Source organism: Cryptomeria japonica, chromosome 3, assembly GCF_030272615.1.
Source record: "Cryptomeria japonica chromosome 3, Sugi_1.0, whole genome shotgun sequence".
In the NCBI taxonomy this organism is placed as follows: Eukaryota; Viridiplantae; Streptophyta; class Pinopsida; order Cupressales; family Cupressaceae; genus Cryptomeria; species Cryptomeria japonica.
Window position 1 is genome coordinate 657336025 of NC_081407.1, and position 21016 is coordinate 657357040.

At 37.0% G+C, this 21016-nt stretch overlaps 1 protein-coding gene across 3 annotated transcripts in view; it reads left to right on the forward strand.

Annotated features, from left to right (window-relative positions):
- Window positions 1–453: 453 nt before the first annotated feature.
- The window catches only part of LOC131033773 (uncharacterized), a 55299-nt gene continuing 34736 nt past the window's right edge, over window positions 454–21016 (forward strand). The window contains exons 1-3 of one of the 3 annotated variants that reach the window (XM_057965061.2): window positions 458–1031; window positions 3139–3321; window positions 3730–3969. In XM_057965061.2, coding sequence (XP_057821044.1) covers window positions 521–1031; window positions 3139–3321; window positions 3730–3969 — 934 coding nt within the window. In that variant the 5' untranslated portion in view covers window positions 458–520. Of the gene's footprint in view, window positions 1032–3138; window positions 3322–3729; window positions 3970–21016 lie in introns of all 3 variants that reach the window. The other 2 variants (XM_057965063.2, XM_057965062.2) reach the window with 2 other exon arrangements.

Consider the following 21016-nt stretch of genomic DNA (forward strand, 5'->3'; position numbering starts at 1 on the left):
TAACTACCTAAACCCAAAAGAATAATCCAAAAGGCTAACTCCATAATAAATTAAATGGAATATAGTTTCCTTCCCTAGGAATAACTCTTAAAATTATCTACTCCGCCAAAGATTCCACCAAAAAGTGAGCCATGAGTGAGAAGAGAGTATACACCTAATTTAGGTCTTTTTCAAAGGGAAAAAGAATAGAAAGTCTTCTTCACCCAACAAACAGTTCACAGAGAAGAAACCAAAGTGGGGCCCATGCATACCCCACTCGCCCTAAATACATGGAAAACTCACATGGACACGAAGCTCAGAAGCACCGCCACCATCATCATCGCCACCACCCCCCCCTACATACCCATTGAGTTAAATACTAAACAGTTATGTCCCCTAAATTTCTAAAAATAAATAACATTTAATACTAATCAGTTATCTGTACGCCTACAACCACTTCGCACACAACTATATATATCTTTTCCACCAGACAAGAAATTTTCTTTCTCTTTTTCTCCGTTTCTCTTGCTCTCACTCATCAATGCTGCAGCAACAGCAGGGAGGAACAGTAGCAATGGAGGACTGGTCTGCGGGATCCACCGCGACAAACACAGAAGAAGAAAAGAGAAGGTGGACAGAGCAGTTGAAAGTGTTTGCAGGTATTTTGGATGCAGGCGTGACAGTCAATGAGGACGGAGGAGGAGCAGAGGCAGGAGAAGATAGTAATGTGGGCAGAACAAATAGTAGAAACAGTCAACATCATCATGATGTTAATGTTGTTGACAACGGTGAGACTGGGCATGAGGTGGAGGGTTGGCAGGAGCAGATTAAGGGGTTCTTTAAATCTACAGGGGAGTTGCTGGAGAAATTTGGCGAGGGAGTGCGAGATGTGGCTGAACAGAGCCTCGGCGCCGAGAATACCATGCGATGCCGCCAAATGTGGGACCAAATTAGTCCCAAGTTGGAAGTTTTTGGCCAGTTTTTGCCGGAGGATCGAAGTCCTGTACATGTCTGGATCGTTGTGTTGTTTGTGACTTTCTTAACTCTTACAGGTGCCCGATCGTTTTTGATTTACTTTTGTTTTTCCTAAATTTTTAACAAGTTTTTAGCTTTGTTTTAATGTGGCGAGAATTTTTTATTTCCGCTGTGCAAAATGTTAATATTTTTTTAACGAATTTGAAAGAAATCTGTATAAAAATCTTCTTTTGGCAAGATTTTACTGTTTAGATGGGCAATTTTTAAATTTTGCTGAATATAATTTGTAAGGAGTGTGTACAAATGTCTAATTTTGGCAATAAAGTGTAAAGATTTCTGGATAGAACTGTGTATAAATTTTAATAAATGCATATTGTGAAAAATTCTAAATTCTAAATTGCAAAAAATTATACAGTTTTATGCAAAACTCTTTGCACACAAGATTTTTTCAGTGTGATTAGGTGGGCAAAATTTATTTTTTAATTGAAATTTTGTAATACTGTTGATAAGATTTACATACTGTTACAAATTTATAAATCATAAAATTTATACATTATTTTGACACACAGGATCTTATAGAGCGTTTAGATGGGCAAAATTTAATTATTCATGAAATTTGTAAGAAGTGTTTATCAAAATCTCATTTTGACGAGAAGTTAAGTGTTGAGTTACATAGTCGTGTTAGCCTTTTCGCTTTTACCAGAGGCGTACATTTATGCGAGAATATGCATAAAGTGCGCGGCTATGCCTTAAGAGGATTTTAATGCTTGGTTAGTTAATAGTTTTTGCTCTATTTTAAGTGAATTTAGGAGTAATTTGGAAAAGTTTTTTAGCTTTTAGGTGTGCAATCGTTATCTGCTCTTTTTCCCATTTATTGCTTTCGAAGCGCCGTGCTTTAATGTTTTGTTTTGGATAGAGTTTCTGTGTGTTTGGATAGCTAATATTTTTAGACTTTTTTAGTTTTATAAACATTTTTCACGAATTTATGCTTTGACATATTTTTAGTTTTTTTTAAAATCTATGTTTTTGGCTTGCAAGAGTGTTAACTAATTTGTCAATTGGAAGGGCTGAGGTAAACTTATGAAGTTTTCATCTTAAAGACATTCAAATCCCAGAATGAGAAAAGACAAACCAACGTGTTATATTAACATCAGTATTGCAATTAAAAGAAGTATCTTTTCATGAATGTCAATTTGAATTTTGAAAGCATTTTAGGTATATACTTTTTAGTTTTTAACATACCACTGTTGCAAGTAGAAAATGATTTTGATGCTATCAATGTTGAAGCATGTTCTACATATGCAATTGTGATATTTTTTGCCCTGTCAATTTGCTAGCATTTTCTGCTTATACATTTGTGGTTTGTGCCTCTGCTGTTGTGATACAGAGTTGTATGAACATTTAACCCAATTTCAACATCTAACATGTCTAGTAAGGATTTGGAGCTGAGCATCTGTTATAAAAGTTCAATGATTTACCAATTTAGCTCTTTCCATTCAACAAGAGTATATGCAAAATTCTTCTGGAAGAGTTTTATAGTTATTGATTTTATAATTTTACAAGAGAATTGTGTTTGCAGGTATGCATTTTTTAGTTATGCCTGCAAGTTTGTTCTAGTAAGATCTGTGGACACATTTACTCGATATTAATTTGCATACAATTTTTTTATATAATTATAAATGCTTTATCAAAAAATATATTGCATCAAAAAGGATAAAATATTCCAAGAGAATTATTAGGGTGATTCGCAAGAGCAGTTCTACAGTGTAAAGAAGTTCCAGGTCTTAAATATCATTACATTAAGTATGCAACCAGGCTCTGTATGTGCCTACGTAAAATTGATGTTGCCTTCAATTTCTTTCCATTCTGCATTATCCGTGTATTCATGCTTTGTATTTATGAGGGATATAAGAGGAGGGTTTTTAAAACTAACTGGATGAGTGGTAATACAGTCCGAGGAAGAGGAGGATTTGTGAGATTAATTGGATGAGTAATGTATATTGCAAGTATTTGAAGGATATTTACAAAACTAATTGGATGATTAGTGTATATTTGCAAGGATTTGAAGGATATTCGCATAATTAATTGGATTAGATCTACTACTGGATAAACAAAGACTAGATTTTTATATTGCATTGGAATTTGCAAGCAGGAAGAGAGCTCTGAGTCTGTGTATGTTTGCAGTTTTAAGAAGTGGTACGAGAGAGCCTATACCAGCTAAGGAGGTGTACACTCTTCCTATTACTGCTCAACGTGTTCGACTTCCTGATGGAAGGCACATTGCGTATAGAGAAGAAGGGGTTTCCGCAAACATAGCTAGACATTCAGTCTTAGTTGTCCACTCCTTTCTTTCTTCTCGTCTAGCAGGTGATAAGCATTTAAAAAAAATATTAGACAAGTTTTCTACCTTTCCACAAGGCTGTAAATTGTTGAAATTGCAGCAATGTCTGTTTTACCTGTTTATATTGCTGCTGAAAGGTTGTGATTTTTTATCACTGTGTTTCTCACATTATCAGGCAGCTTTTTTATATGCTTAGGGTTGAATCCATCTAACAAAAAGAGAGTGCATCGATATTATATTCTTGAGTTTTAGCTGTGTATGGATCTTGTTATGGTCTTCTGGTTAATTAAAACTTATGCGTTCTTCTCTCTTTGCATCTTCTTGTAAGTTGTATTTCTTATATATAATATATGCACTGGTTTCATAATTTGGTGATATAATCCTCACTCAAAAGTGGAAATCGTGGTTAAACTATTTAAGTATTCTCATGGCAGGTATTCCTGGCATCAAACACTCATTGCTTGAAGAATTTGGAGTTAGGCTTGTAACATATGATCTGCCTGGATTTGGTCAAAGTGATCCTCATTCAGATCGTAATCTTACATCATCTGCCTTGGACATGAAATATATTGCCGACACGCTTGCCTTAGGTGAAAAGTTTTGGGTGCTAGGTCATGCAGGGGGAGGAATACATGCCTGGGCTGCTATAAGATATATACCAGAGAGACTGGCTGGTAAGGTGTTTGTATCTTATCACCATACATCTTGCTTGTAAGTTCTTATTCAAATTGAGAACTCAAAAGGTTTTGTTCATGAATGATTCTCCCCATCATCAGAATTTTAATGTGATCTGTTAGAAGGTGCTAGATATCAAGTTGACTCTCTTTATAGTTGAACTGATGTAATGGGAGATCATGGCAAGTAAGATGAAATATTTTAGAGAATTATTTATCTAATGCTATATTAATATCTCACTGCAACCCAACTCTGTCAACCTATATAAGAGGTCAATATTCAATAAGGTACAAGTTGTACAGTTTCCAAGACAGTTTGATAAGGGTGATGTTCCATGATCTTTGCAATAATAACTGAAAAAACTCTAGACTGTATTTTTGATTACTAGACTTCAGCATTATGTATTTTAGTAAGATTTTTCAGTTATTATTGCCATTCTTTAACGTGCTTTTGAATACTCATATGAAAAGGCAACAACTGGTGTGAAGCTCATCCTTTCGTACTCCAATTCATGACCTATTGTAAATGGACAGTCTCTCAGACCACTTGGCAATGCCAGATCTAGTGGTCAGTCTCCCTTTCTTGATATCATTTTCAGGTTTATCTTCTTTCGTCATGGATTCAAAGCCTTGTTTATAAAGTATCAAGTTGAGAAAGACATCTATATTTGGCTCATAGATCCTTAGATCAAGTTGCCTCTTCACTCTCTTTGGCTACCGGTGTCCTTGGTATTCCAAGATGGGTTTTCTTCCTTAGTCTATTGAAATCTTTATAAATAGACTCCTCAATTCAGATGCTCCTTGGATGCGTGCCTTACCATACTCTCATGTAGAAGGGGTTGGGAAGGAAAGAGAGGAACATTAATACCAACGTCAAATAGGATACATATTGGCAATATACTCAGGTGAGGACACATGGATTTCCCCCAATTTTAGTCTATCCTGGCAATATACTCAGGTCACATGGATTCTTCCTCATTTTAATCTCTCAGCACAGAGCTGGCTTGTCATGTTAAGCCTTCTTATAGATTTTCAATTGACAACTTTATTTGGTCTGACCATCTTTGACTTTTAAAAAAAAAAATGAACTAAGGATTCTCCTTGGGAAGTTGAGGCTATATACCATACTCAGGTCACATGGATTCTTCCTCATTTTAATCTCAGCACAGAGCTGGCTTGTCATGTTAAGCCTTCTTATAGATTTTCAATTGACAACTTTATTTGGTCTGAACATCTTTGACTTTTTAAAAAAAAAATGAACTAAGGATTCTCCTTGGGAAGTTGAGGCTATATTCTCACCGGTTAAAAGTTGAGACAGAGCACCATATTTGAAGTGATGAAATGATCTGTCATCTTTGCTTTTAATAGTTGGGAACAGAAGACATTTTTGTCTAGGTTCTATGCTGATTATGAGATTTTGACACAGGTTTTACTTATTGCATAGAGGCTCAATAGTGTCCCTCACTACCCCATCTGTTAGCCAAATCAGAGGTGTCTGACCCTTTATCTTTGGGGAGCTGTTACTTTTAGGTGCTGGGCTTTTTTAGGGGATTCCATAGCCACCAGATTGATCAATTTTTGCTTTTAGCATACCCCAACTTCATGAGGCTTCAAGTGCTTGCAAGCCTCAGAATTTGTGATTGCAAATAATGAGGGATTTTCTATGACAACCTCCCCTGGCCTATGATCATGAGGGCACCCCCAAAACTCATGTTATGATTTGTGGTATTGAGAATTGGCTCCTTTGCACTCTACCAATCTATACAACAGTGGTTGGTAGTGTTGTGAATTTCCTTTTTGCATCTAGAGATTGCATTGATCATGGATGTTAGAAGAGGGGTGCTAAGAGGAGAAGCTCACATCCTCCCATAAAAGTTCATTAAGATTGCTTGACCCAGCTCATTCTTTTGAAGTACATCATCTTTCTTTATAGTGGCCCCTTCCTGGTGAGCCACAAGCATGTTAGTCTCTCGTATACTCTTGGCTCTGATATATATTAGAGCCTTGTTTTCCTTTGGCCTTTTTTTACCAGCTCTTTTGACATTTCTCTTAAAATGGGACTTTTATTTTACAGAATTTTGTGTATTATATTTCTCTGTATTTACTGCTTTGTCAAATGTTTTCTTGTTTTAACTTTTGGTTGAATCTCTTCTTAAATTTCCTTTTTGTTTCCTTGGTGTAATTCCGCTTTCAGCTGTAGATTTTGTTTATATGTGGTTATTGAAGGCATCTTGGCAGCTCTAACTTGCTGTACATTTGAATCCTCGTGAACTTCTTTGTTTATTCACAAGCATTAATATACTTTTCCCCCATTCTTTGTATATAAGAGCATCAAGGTTATTGATACCCTTTAATGAGTACATCACAACTACAAAAGCAACTAGACATCAAGTGGTGAGAAACAAGCTTTTCTTAAAAGCTGACTTGCATGGGCACTAAACAATGATAGTGATTAATATATAATAATATTTATTGTTCAGCATAGAACCAGCTCCACTTCTAGACTCCAAGAACTTCGAATATTTTCACAAAAGTTTACCTAGAGTTTGCCCTTAAGAGTTTGGCATGTGTGATAAGTAAACAATCTTCAGCCATTGTGTTGCTTTTAGGTTTCTAGCATGCCTGAAACCTGTATGATAATAGTTACCATCTGCTCAAACCTGACAATAATAATTAATAAACAGATCTAATAATAATATGACCAACACTCAAACTATTATCACCACACATTTCTGATGGAAAACATTCCTTAAAATCCTTTCCAATACACCATATAATATACAAATAATGCAATCACAAAATACATATCTCATTAGTTCCATCTTCAGGCTAAAGTGGACATTTTTTTTGGGAAGGTAAAAGAATTAGATAATTATTGTAAGGCTCAATTCCAACCTACTTTACGCTATTCATGGACATCAATATTTTTTTATTTCTTTTCTTTCTTAAAGTGAATGTTTCTACTCTCTGAAAGTATCGAGGAGATGAACATTCACCAAAAAAGCATCTTCTTCCAGCTTCAATAAGATTTAAATAAGAAGTGCAGATCTGATTTAAAAAGAAGTGCAGATCTGATTTGAATAAGAAGTGCAGATCTGATTTGAATAAGAAGTGTAGATCTGTTTTGAATAACAAGTGCAGATTTTATTTGAATAATAAGACAGTAATGAGGAGATGCAACCCTTTAAATGTTTGTCTCTTCAAACAGATGTGTCTCCTCAATAAAATAGGACAGTATAAAAGGATATGGAATGTAGGAAGGAAGGAAGTGGTGAACAGTGTGGAATAAGATCTGATTGAATAAAAGCAGAATAGCAGGTCAACATATTAGTAAAATACAGAAATTCAAGATACCAACAGAATTGTTCCATCTTTGAATCAGAATAATTAATTACTGCACGGCATCATCCATCAATGGATCAAGGAAGAACACAAGCAGATTCAGAATTAATACAGAGTCAGTAGACTTGTATATCTGCAAGTATTTGTAACAATGTATAAGGAATAGGATTCTGATCTGGATCTCTTCTCTTACACATGGTAATATATAATGATAAGTAATTAGCATATTGTTAATATAAATTGCTGTTATGATATTATGCATAATAAATTGTAGTAAAGTTTCCTTAATACTTTATCTGACCAATGGTCTCATTATGGAGGGGAGAATGAAACATATGTTTAGGAATGCAAGTAGCACTTAGTTCCATCATGGATGCCAACCTCAGGTCGGGCCAGGAAGCCAAATGGCGGGTGTCATTCCATGCTCTTGGGTTTGGAAAAGGGATAGGCTTGTGGCACCTTATGTGATCTCCCAAGGTACTCCATAATGTAAATGTGTTGTTCGGGGAAGTCTTATTGAATCCCACATACACATTGTAATGGTGGTTAGGAATGTTTTTTACAAATTGCTGATTATATGTTTTCCAATCTTTCAATGATATTAGAATGATAACTAACTTGGCTGTAGGCCTTAAATCAAGACTCAAAATTGGCAAGTTACATTTCTTTAATATACTTAATATCTCATTTGGTGATTCTAGGGCAAAATAAAGGAATATCCCAATTGGGGACATTACAATTTGCACAAAAGTTTGTCTAAAGTTCGCCCTTAAGAGTTTGGCATGTGTGAGAAGTAAACAATCTTCAGCCATTTGTTGCTTTTAGGTTTCTAGCATGCCTGAAACCCGTATAATAATAGTTACTATATGCCCAAATCTGACAGTAATAATTAATAAACAGATCTAATAATTATATGATCGACACTCAAATTATTATCACACACATTTCTGATGGAAAACATGCCTTAAAATCCTTTCCTATACACCATATAATATAAAAATAATGCAATCACAAAATAGATATCACATTAGTTCCATCTTCTGGCTAAAGTGGACATTTTTTTTGGGTAAGGTAAAAGAATTAGATAATTATTGTAAGGCTCAATTCCAACCTACTTTAAGCTATTCATGAACATTAATATATATATTTTTTGCTTTTCTTTCTTAAAATGAATGTTTCTACTCTCTGAAAGTATCGAGGAGATGAACATTCACCAAAAAAACATTCTCTTCCAGCTTCAAGCTGTCCAATATAGTAACAGCCGGAATAGTGTGGTGCCTCAGCAGGAGTCTCCTAACAGGGAGACAGAGGAATCCTTAGTGTACTCTTTAACAGGACTATTCTAATTTCTTGTGAGTGTAAAATCCTGTATCCAGTCATGTCAAAGTCACCACAGAATTCATCTTTACAGGTTTATGTCTGATAAAGACCCGAGACAACAAAAGCAAATGCAGGTTTAAATGCTATGCTATATGAAAAGGTTATCCTGCTTATGACACACAAATTGTGGTAGCAATCAAACATGCTTTTGCGAAGACTCAAATTGACAGCCTTTGCATTATGTGATCTGCCAAAAGGTTTTTTAATTAACTAGAATAACTTTGATAATTGGCTAACACACTACAATGTCTGTTCATGTTGTATTATATTGTATATGATTGTACTTCTAGAGAAGAATATTTAGGGTATCTCAGATATCTCTACTACATGGCATTTGGTTGCTCATATCTGGTATGCTTTCGCAGAAGTTTCATCTCTTTCCTCAATTCAGTAACTGTTTACTTTTTTCATCTTCCTTGCATAAAACCATTCTCGAAGCGCTTTGTCAAAGACTCAAAAGCATTACCCCACTTGTAAGACTTTTCTGCCACAGGGACTCCTTTAAGTCCTCATGCAAAAGACTTAAAGATTTTTCTTTTATCACCTTTATTAAGATGCCATTCTGCCCTCCTATTAATAGACAAGCTATAATATAACCTAGTTATTGAGAATGGCAAGTAGGTTACATTACTATTAAGTATTATTATTACAATGGCTGAATATTATGAACTAATATTACTTGATTTTTATGAGTGTGAAGTTCATAAGGTGTCACATATGATGCTTTCTAGAGTATGTAATATTTTGATCACATAAGTTGCTGATAACAAGCATCATCAAAATTGTAATGAAGAATGAATACATGTATTGCCCAATATAATGATCCAATTTTGGAACAATCATTATCAAGCTATGTTACCCCAAGTTTCCGGGACGGGGGGACGGGGGGACGGGTTTCTGGGACGGCAAATTTTTTTCCCAAATTTGGGGACGGGGGGGACGGCAAAGGGGACGGCTGTATAAAATATAGGGAAAATTTAAAATATATAGGAAAATTCTAAATGTTCATATGAAAACATGGATAAAGCATGCATCTATACATTATATTCATATGAAAACATGGATATAGCATGTGTATGATACTATGAAAACATTTTAGAATGCAAACATCGAACATACAACATTATCAATAGACTCAATACTCAATATGCACTCATAATTCAGAATTTCAATTCATTCACATTGTCAATATGCATATCATAATAGATATTAAAGAAATAAAATACATAATGGAGCCTAATCAGACTCAGAGGTTAAATTTTCACTACTTCCATCAGCGCAGTTCCCCCCTATATTTTTTGACGGGGGTTTGGGGGCAGCGCCCCTTGCGCGCTCCCTATCGCGATACAGGGCGGGGTCGAGGGGCAGCGCCCCGCGAGGCCAAAAATACTTTTATTATTTTATATAGGCATCGGGTGTTATTTTTCTATTGGCAAAAAACCCTTCATGAGATATTTCACTCCCTCAATTACGCAAAAAACATCATTAAAAAAAATTGAAAATACGACATTTTTTATTTTAATATTTTTCCCTAGCCCTAGATGTGGGGGACGTCTGGCCGTCCCCGGGACAGCTGGGACGTCCCCAATCCGTCCCTAGCCGTCCCCGGGACGTACGGACGTCCCCCACAGCTAGGGAAGCCGTCCCCCCGTTTCGGGGACGTCCCCTCAAAATTTTGACAATTTGGGGACGGGGGGGGGACGTCCCCTGGCCGTCCCCAAGTCCCCGAAACGTCCCCGGGACTGGGACGGGGGTTTTCAGGTAGGGGACGCGTCCCCGGGTTTCGTAGGATGTAAATCATTGTTCTGATATCTGTGAATCGACTAAAATATCCTGAAGGATGAAGCAGTCTCAGCTGATATCTCTACTAGTTGAAGTCTAAACCTCTTTGGGTTTGAATATAGTAGGACCAGTCAAGATTAAATCTGTTTAAATTGCTGGAGAGCAATCGCATTGATGAAAGCAATTCTAGACTCCATACAGTTATTGCATAGATTGCAAAAGCAGGGCATACCATATCAATCATTGTGGACTAGGAATTGTGTGATTGATGCCATTGACCTTTGGGAATAAGATATATGTGAAGGATTAAAAGATCATTGAATTTATCAATTATATTGAACCTAGGGCTGTTTAAACTGTTTGATTATTCTTGAATGTGGCTCCTTTTATAGTTGAGGTTTGTAACATGTTCAAAATTTAGCTCCAGTTCTATCTAAAGATAGCCGAACATGTGATTTGCCAGGAACAATTTTTTGAGAATCTATTGGCAGAGTGGGAATTTGCATGAAATACCACTACAAGGGTCCCCCAATATCTCAGCAGTTTACTCTGAAGCTTCAATAATAATGGAGTAGGTTTAACCTACCCCTCTTAAAAACATCAAGATCTTCCCTTCAAAACAATAAGACACTATGTAAAATGCAGCTTATATTTTTTTATGGAGCTAGGTCAATTAGGTGCTCTAGAGCTGCTAATCTTAAAAATAAAATGTACATATGAATCAAGTGAGATAATCTTATACAATAAATTATCCAAAAGTATAGCTTAGACAAACCCCCAGGCTTCCTTTAATTTCCTTGGTGAATTGTCTGGCCAGTTGGTGCTGTATGGGTCCTGGGATGTTTCCTCATAACCCTGGAATTGTAGAGCGTGGACAAACCCTTAGATCAACTTGATTTGAAGTCCATGGACCCTTTCTGACCAAAGAGATTTCTTTTAGCATTTCTGCAATAATCATTTTAGAAATTGAGTTATTTCTACCTTTGTGGTAACATTTGAAATTTCAAATAACTATTATGCTTAAGTTTCCTCTATAGCTATAAGCTTGTTAGATTACCAGTTAGAGGTTCAGTTTATAAATGGACATTTCTTAATTTAAATCTTGATTCTCATTTTCCTCTTTGTGAGGGATGTGATCCTCTTCTTGTAAAATTAAGCTTTCATATGCATTTCCACAATGCCCATTGATTAGGTCTCTCTTAAGTGCAAACACTAAAATTATAGTTTTTGTTGGGAAAAGAGTGTGGGGTTGTAGTTTAGTGTTTGATGATGGGACGCATGATTAGATTCTTCATTCTATCATGCTTCAATGTATGATGTTTTGCTTAACAAGCTATTGTGGTCAATATCTTCATTTCAAATGTCTTTAGAATCATTAATCATTTTTTAACACTTAGGTCCCTAGAGTTGTGACCTTTTCACACATCGCCCCATCGCAAACGGGGACCCCCTCCTTGTTTTCTGCATTGGTTAGTTTAGGGTTTTGGTAGCATAGTGGGCAATTTTGAGTTCCCATGCTCGAATCTCGGATTTTTGATCATGCCTAATTGTCCTTTAGGGTTTTTGAAGTTACAGGATCAAGAGCATAACAGTTAAGATTTTAAATGATCCTAATTTTGTCTAAGTGTAGACCTTTTGAGCGTTAACGTGTTTTGAGCGTCCTCGTCGGTGATTTTTAAGTGCTAAGGTTGTTTAGGGCCTTTAGGAGTTGTTTTCTCGCTCCTAGGAAGTTATTCAAGTTGATTTTGCGCTTTATCCCGATAGGTTTCCTTTTGTTTTTCTCAAATTTTGGTTAATTTGCCTAAGTTTTGATGCGTTTTATTGAAAATTCTAAGTGTCTAGATGTTTTTGAGTGGTTAAATCGTTAAATTCCGGATGAAAATCCGTGTTGTAAGGGTCAAAATGTCCAAATTCCTGATGGGAGGTGCTTTTTCCGCCACATTTCCGATGACCCATGATTTTCCCCCACTCAAAATCCCGACTGGAGGTGAATTTCCACTGGATTCCTGGTGGACCTAATTTTTCCCCCACTATCTAGACATGGGGCGATTTTCCACTAGGATGGTAAAAATTTGGCTAAGTGTGGGAATTCTTCCTGATGACCCACGATTTTTCACCAGGACTGGGGATGACTTTAATGAGGACTAAAATGATGATTCTTGATGCCTATTGATTTTCCACTAGTGCATTTATGACAAAATTTTAAGGATTTTTGTGTGGATTGTGATTCCAGACCTTATGCGAATTTCCACAAGTGATGATTTTGATGATTTTGGGTCTGGACAGGGGTCGATTTTCCCCCAAGGTGTTTTTTTGTGCTAAGTGGCAAGTTTGAATTGGAATTTTTACTCCAGACATAGATCGATTTTCCCTTGGGGACCAAATGTGTGCAAAGTTGATGAAATTTTGATGGGTTTTTTATCCCAACATGGGGCGATTTTCCCCAAATGGGCATTTAATAATTTTCCAATATTTTTTTTTTTGGATTTTTATCCCAATTAAAATCGATTTTCCCCTAATGGTCAATTTTGATCTAATTTTTGAAATATTCTAATAAATTGACCCCACATTTAATTGATTTTTACAAATGATGGCGATTATTTAAAAATTGAAAAACAATTAATAAATGATTTGCAATAAACCTTAAACTATTTTTACCTTCTAGAAGCAAATCGATTTTCCCTAGGCAAGTATAGGTATCAAAGTTTTATCCCACATTGCTTGCTTGTTGAAAACTCAAGGCAAAAGCAAGTTTAAAAGAGGAAGGCCATCATTATAATATTATTATATTTGCCAAGTGTGTTGCTAATTTGGGCGATTTTCCTCTAGCTGGCGAATCTGGTGATGTGTCAAGTTGACACATTTGAGGTTGAAGATTGTTTTCATTGCTTATTTTTCTCCATTCCCAGCCCTAGGCGATTTTCCTTGGCAACCGTTGGCTTGCATTTGAAGACATTTTTTTCAGACTTGGCAATTTTTTCTTGGGTGTCTCCATTTTTACCCTTTTGGGTGATTTTTTGTTGGAGGTCATTTACCTCCTTTTTTGGGTGAATTTCTCCATCATTGGTGGCGCCATGGCTGGGAGATTGTTAAACAACATTTTCAGACCAGATTTCCTCCTCCATTGCTGGCTGGTAACTAATTTTCAGAATTACTCTTCACCAACCAGCTTGTTCCAACTTAGGCGATTTTGTTTGAGGGTTTTTTTTGAGGTATTTTAGAGCATTTTCAGACCTTTCTTAATGCTGTTGCAGGTCTGAAAAACCATTGTCAAGGGGCTGTCCTCAGAAAAAATTCGTTTCCAGCCACTTACCTAATTAGGCGATTTCACTTTGAGTGCATTTTTGCACCATTTCTTGGCAATTTTCTGAGTTTACTATCATTCCTAGAGGTGCTGGTAAGTCTGAAAACTTCATTTTCAGACTTTTCTTCAGACTGAAAATTCACTTCTAGCCCTACATACGTGCTCAGATTTATTCATTTTTGCCTTGGGAAATTTATTTTCATCATAGATATTGCATAACATTCGGTTGCAACATGTTTTTAGAAACTGATTTATAGAGTTGCACATTGTCTTCAGACTTGCTGGCAGCCATTGTTGATCTCGGGAATTTCTAAGTATAAAGAGGTGTCTTCAGACTTTGTTAAGTCTGAAGTGAATTTCATGAGGGTTTCATACCTTAATCTTGTCATATTTTCCTTATATTTTCGGAATTCATTTAAAATGTGGATAAAATTCTTGATTTCCATCCATAAACTTGTCTAAATCATTTAGAAATCAGAACTTATTTAATTCTGAAAATAGTTATCAGGATAAATTTTCCGAGTGTCTAATTTCCAGCTTCATACAGGTGCAATGTCGAAGTTGGGAATTAGCTTCCAGAAGGAACAACGGAGGATTGTTGAGACGGGATTCTATCCAGAATCCATGATGTCATCCAGGTGGAAGGAGATTACAGACACGAACATGCATTTCCTGAACATGGACTAGATGCAGCAGCGGATGTTCAGAATTGGAAGCCAGATTCCTTCGCCAACCTATGTAAACATTATGAAGAGTGGCATTTATCAGGCCGCTGGATTTCCGCAGTCCATACAGAGTAGTGAACTAATCTTGGAGTGTGCATGATGTTATGATCCTCACTCCCGAATGATTAAGACTGCCTACCTTGCTGGGGATGTGATTGTTGAGGTGTTTGGAATCCCATGTGGAGCATACTTGAAAGATTGAACCAAGGATGAATACGAAGAAAGATATAAGAAGAAGATGGATGCGTGCAAGACCGTAATGAACAAGGGGTGGATGATTGACCCTAGGTCTCATCATTCTAAGGCTCCCAAGACACTCATGTGCACAGATTTCAAGGAGGAATATAGCGACTTGGTATTCCTGCTTAACCGAGTGATGGGGATGCTGCAGGGTGCAAATATATGACGAGTGGATGTTCTATTTCATCTAGAATTTTTTGAAAGGAACGTTGATCAATTGGTTGAAAATCATAAGTGACAATCTAGATTTTCAGTTGAGGAATGTGGAGAGATCCAGGTCATTCGCCATGACTTCCTACTTGGTGTATCTACTTGCACGATTTGTGACATACAAAGGATTGATATGCAGAGGTGAAGTCAGGAATGGACAGGGGCAGTTCAGAAGTTACGAGTGCTATCCATAGTTGAACATGTATCGAATTGAAGATAATAAGAGAGTGAATGATGCATTCACTATATACATAACGTGGATGTTGCAAGGCGGAATCCATAGAAGGTTGTCCAAAGAGGCAACAAAGTTGATAGAGAAATATGGATCATGGTACATACAATTTCCCACTTTCACATACCTAAGGATTCATGGATTTCAATCCGAACTTTACATGCTTCCTAGGTATCCTACATACAAAATGATATTACTTGAGGTGGTGAGACAACTTCTGGAGTTTGATTCTATCCAGAAGGACAAGCATAGAACAGGGATGACATTTCCTATTTCAGTAGGGAAGACATTGGAAGTTTGCCAATCCGTCGCAACAACTAGCACAACATTTGAAGAGCTTGCATTCTATCGATTTGCAATGTACAAGAGAAGAGAAAGATTTGATCCGAATAAGAAAGTTTGAAGGATCAAGGGAGATAAGTTCATTCACAAGGTGGACATAGAAGATTATTGGGCAAACCTGATGGAGGAGCAAGCAGTGAAAAGAAGAATGTGGTCTAGAATGTCCATGGATTTCATGAGGAAGTGTGGACTTTTTCTCATTCTTGATCAAATATTAGATGACAAGGATCATACCCATCCACAATATGAAAATGAAATGAAGAAGGCAATTCTATTGCCTAATTGGTCAGAATTAGAAGTTACAGGTTTGAATGTATTGATGAGAGAAGTCTTGAGTTTCTCCCAAGGATGGGTAGATAGTCAGATGAACAAGTTAGTTAACATGGGTGTTATCTTCACATACGAAAAGATGAAACAGGGGGAATCCACTTCCGAAGATGTTTAAAGAACTATTAGCGACATACAGATTCATGCGGATGAGGAGAGTCAAGCTCCTAAACGAGGAAAGAACACGCCAGGAGAAGTCAAGGCTAGAGGGCATGGTGCAGTCAAGGTAGGGAGATCCAATGAAGGACAACCCATCCTTATAGCCTCACACAAACACCATTCAAAATATATCGGTAACCGATAACAAGATGCCAGAAACAACAGAAAGAACAACTGGTAACATAGTAGAACACATAACTGGTAAACAATAGGAACAATTCTTATTACAGTCGGAAGAATTACACACGCCACAAGCTGGATCGCACTCTAGGATACAACTAAATGCTTACAACACAATTACAAGATCTGTAGATCATCCACATATCAAATCGGCCTTCGGAATCAATCTGTCGGTTCTACCCTAATTCGGACCTCAACCTTCCGACCTCAGTCTCCCCGGACCAGAATCTCTCCGGAAGCTACATCTTCGCTCAATCTCTGAACTCTGTCGTCGATTTTCTAACTTATGTCCTCTCAAATGATTCACAAACTTCCATTTATATTATCCGCAAGTAATTACAACTCAATCAAGTTGGCCCAAAGACCAACTGGTTCATGAAACGTGTAACAGTAAAATGTCGGCTCAAATCATTAAGAACAACTTCCAAAATACATAAAACAATGGGCAGTTCTCTGGAAACATCGAACACGACACAAGAAACATAAATCTACGATCCGCAAGTTATGGAGACCATCCGTAGCTCGATCTAACTTCGCTCAACACACTGCTAGACTAATCGGTAAGAACATATCAACCGGGCCAATGCCGGAATCAATAATTCACCGGGATTAAATCCAAAAGCCATGAAACTCGGACACGACAAAGACCACGAACACAAGGGATTAAACCCAAAACCACAATGCTAAACTCTCAAACAAGAAGAAATGCTACGATCTCAAGCAATTCCACTGAAAATTGCCTAAACCGGTAAGAACTAGATTGGTGCTCCTGCATCACGGAAGAAGATTGAGGAGGTTAAGAAGAAGAAGCAAAAGACTCATTCCTTCACCTCCCCTCAGTGTTTCATCAATCAAGGAAGTTGAAGTGCCAGAATAGAATAAGGAGTTTGAGCAATGTTCCAACACAGTGATATTGCTAGAGAATGTTTAGGATTTACATGCCACAACTACATCTGCTCCACCTAATGAAGATGATGATTAGCCGGGATCTCCTACTGCCCTTTTGGAGGTTAGTTTGGGAAAGAATGTCTATGATTTGTCCAAGGATAATCCTGATGATGATGATGATGATGATGTTATCTCGTCATTGAGAGAGCTTGATCAAGAGATGTGTCTCAATGATGGTATGGAGATGGCTGCTATTCCTGATTGGTTGATTAAGAGTATGGAGAAAAGTAAGAAGATGATAGAGACGCAGCCTATTGATGACATTGATGACTACTTAGCTAGGAGCAACAAGGAGAAAAAACCTAAGAAAGATGAGATTTTGTCACATATAGCTAGAGATGAGACAGACATGCAAATTGCGCGGGTTGCTATTCCTATTTGAGATGTGACGCAAGATGTTGATACTCCCATGGATTTTCAGATTACTTTAGTTGCCCTTGGCCGTACTACAAAGGAGTAGGAATTCCAAGAAGTTGGTGATACACTCAAGGCAATCAGTGCGAGATTGGACCAGGAGATTGAAAAGAGAGAGAAGTATGAAGAAGAGAATATCAGATTTAGAGAGTACATTGCAGGGATAAGGCGTGAGAATCCCACCCTGATTTCCTCTACTACAATTGATCGTGGACTACATACACATTATGAGGCAACGAGAGATGCACTCTTGGAAGTGGAGAAATGGATTGAGGATACGAAGAGACAAGCGGATAATTTCCTTACTCATTTTGTCTAGGCTTTTGACAAGACAATAGGGCTTGTATTCAAGATGCAGTATTTGGAGGGAGTTTGGGAAGAATTCTGACCTATTTAGGAGAAGACTATTCCACGCCTCAGAGCTTTGAATATAATTCCTATGTCCACATTGATTAGGGAGAATATTGTACACAATGGAGATAGATACGATTTCCATGGCTGGTATTGTTCATTGGCCATGAAGAAATCAACTTATGAGCGCGCACAAAAGGATTGTGCAGAGATGGAAGGATCAATTTATGATATTCAGTCGAAGATCCTTGCCTCAATCGAGGAATTATTGGGAGTTGGTGTCAGTGAAGCTAGTGGTTTACACTTAGCAGAGTTGAGAGACAAGATGAAGTTCATGTACTTCAATCAGTTGGACTCTTTGAAGAAGAGTCAGATAGATGACTTAGTGTCTTTGTTGATTCATGTCCACAGTTCGTAGAAGCTCATGCCAGAATGGGAGAACACCTTGGATGCGTGCTCAGATGCGTTGGATGTGATTGATCTATAACAGGATACCTTACCTAGCATTTCCATGGAGGAATCAGATTTTGCATTAGCTAGATTCTTGGATTATGCTATGAGAGAAAGAGATGGAGGACAAAATCTTCTAGAAGATTCCCTATTTGATGACTAGGTGTCTTTCTATTGGGCCATATGTTGGTGGCTTTTTTTTTGATGTAAACCCTAATTAGGGCAACTCTAGGGCTATGTTGGCATGCTCTTGGCCTTTGATTTTGATTTAATCTTGGCCATCCATTTTGTATGAGACTATATATATACCCCATTGCCTCTCATTTGTAAGAGAGTTTTTTGAGAATTGTTGGTAGATGCTACAGATTTGAATATAAATCATTGTTCAACTTGATGGTGATTTTTGTTTAAGCGTTGTCTTGCATTCAAGGTTCTCAATTCCTCCCAGTTAGATTAGAATTTGTTTTCAATGTTTGTTAGATTGAATGAAAGAATTGTTGAATGTATTTGTGTGGAATCCATTTATCCATACCACTAGCCTCTTGCTGATTGTAAGTGCATCGTGCGTGGTCAATTGGAAATATATGCAAACTTAACTTCGATTATTATACGTCCATTGTTATGCATCAACTTGGATGGTATCAATGTTTGATGGTAGTAATTTGAAAATCTATGAAATACACCTTAGATGATTGCACTAAGCTTGTGTCAAAATCTATTCAACTTGATGTTGAGACCTTGCCTAGTTTGATTTCACTAAATTTGTTCACCACTTCTTGCATTCTAGGCTTTAAAATAGAATTCCTAACCCTATTCCCCTTTTGCCCCCTTTTTTATAGAAAGTCTTGTTAGAATTAAGTCAAGAGCTTCATTGCAAAATCCCAAGTTATCAGCACACCCATTCCATATTCATGATAAGCAAAGTTGATTCGAACAATCGTGTAAGTCCCCAAATGAAAACAGCAATTCACATCGACCACTGAGTTACCCACTCATCAAGATCCGACTGTAGAAACCTTGGAATCATTTTAGTTGATCTTACCCTTAGCATCTAAGGTGATTTTGTTCAAGAGAGGGTAAAGTACTTTGGTATTTTATTCTGATGCTTGCATGTGCATAAAACACACATCAACACCTAGGTGTTTCGACTTCCTCCATTGATATTCCTTTGGATGCCTCTCCTCACCTTCTTCCCTTGCTTCTTATGTCCATTCATCTCTATTTATAGGCTTCCTCTATTGAGATATCTGTATAAGAGAAAAGATATTGGTGCAACATGTTGAGGACATTTGGACCTCTTCCTTGCATCCTTTCAACCTCAATATGGATTTTTCGACTAAGCTTTTCTTATAGATTGTTCATGGCACCATCATTTGGCCCACTTATCTGTAGTATCACAGGTTGCATGTCCTAAGGATTCCCCTTGGCTAGCTAAGTGTTTGTTCCCTTCATTTACAAGCTGAGACAAACAACTATATTCCATGAGATGGTAAGATATCTTCTGTTTATTCTATTTGGGACTGGAGAATGAGGAACACTTTATTTTCATGATTTTCATCTAAGGCCTTGGAAGATATGAAATCACCTTTCATCATCTGGATAAGAAGTCCTTTGCCCTTGTCCTTCAAGAGTTTTTAACATTCAAACATAGGGTTGTAGTAGGGAATTTTAGGGGCTGCCAATTGATTACTTTCTTCTTTTTGCTTATTCCAAAACATGAAGGTGTAAGTGGCCTTTGGTTACTGCTTTCTGTATGTTTACTAGTTATTTATCTATTTATGAGTGATCTTTGGTTTTGAGAATTTAGAGTTTCTAGCAGATGTCTGTACTTCCTCCTAGGATTACTATGCCACTCCTCTCTCACCTTAGCCCTTATTATTCTCCAATGGATACAATCAGATCCTTTATCAGCCCTACGGTTGTGAATAACAATGTTGTTGGTTTTTCTACAGTGATCTTTTTTATAGACATGTGGCAGTGCTGATCTCCAGTATTGGTCTCTGCCTTTGGTCTTCATTGCCTCTTTGTTCTTTTAGGTTTTTTCCTCCCATATATCTAGTTACTTGTAGTTGGACCATACAGCTGGGGTTTACAAGTTTTCCTGTAGTTATGTTTACATTGTTTCATTTTTTAGTTACCTCTTGATTCCCTGGGTTCTTTTTAACATTTGTACTTTTATATTGCAATTTTTTTTCGACTCTCATTGACCTTCCTTGGTCATTCTTGGACACCAATAAACCGTCTTTCTTTAGTAAAATTTTCACAGATGTTTACTTGTTCCATTCCTTCAGTGGCCATGTCTTTTTAAGCTTGTGTCATGCATTGCATCTATTACATGCACGTGTATTTTGGTTTTGCTATGTTTCTTTTTTTAATTTCAAATATTATTCTCCTTATATCTAAATTGCCTGTCCTAGTTTGTGTACAGTATGGAGATCAGGGATGGTGTTATACAATTTTTTTTACCATTTTCAGTGTATCTTTATGTTAGGTTTTACTTTATTTTGGTTTGCTGTTAAAAGTTAATGATGAATTTTTGCAGAAGGCATATAGGGACCTAGGTTCAGTTCAGTTGAACCTGGGACATTAAAGTGGGTTTGGATATGAAGGGTATGGAGGGGGAACCTCTTAACACAGGTTTATATATTTGATTTTGTTTGG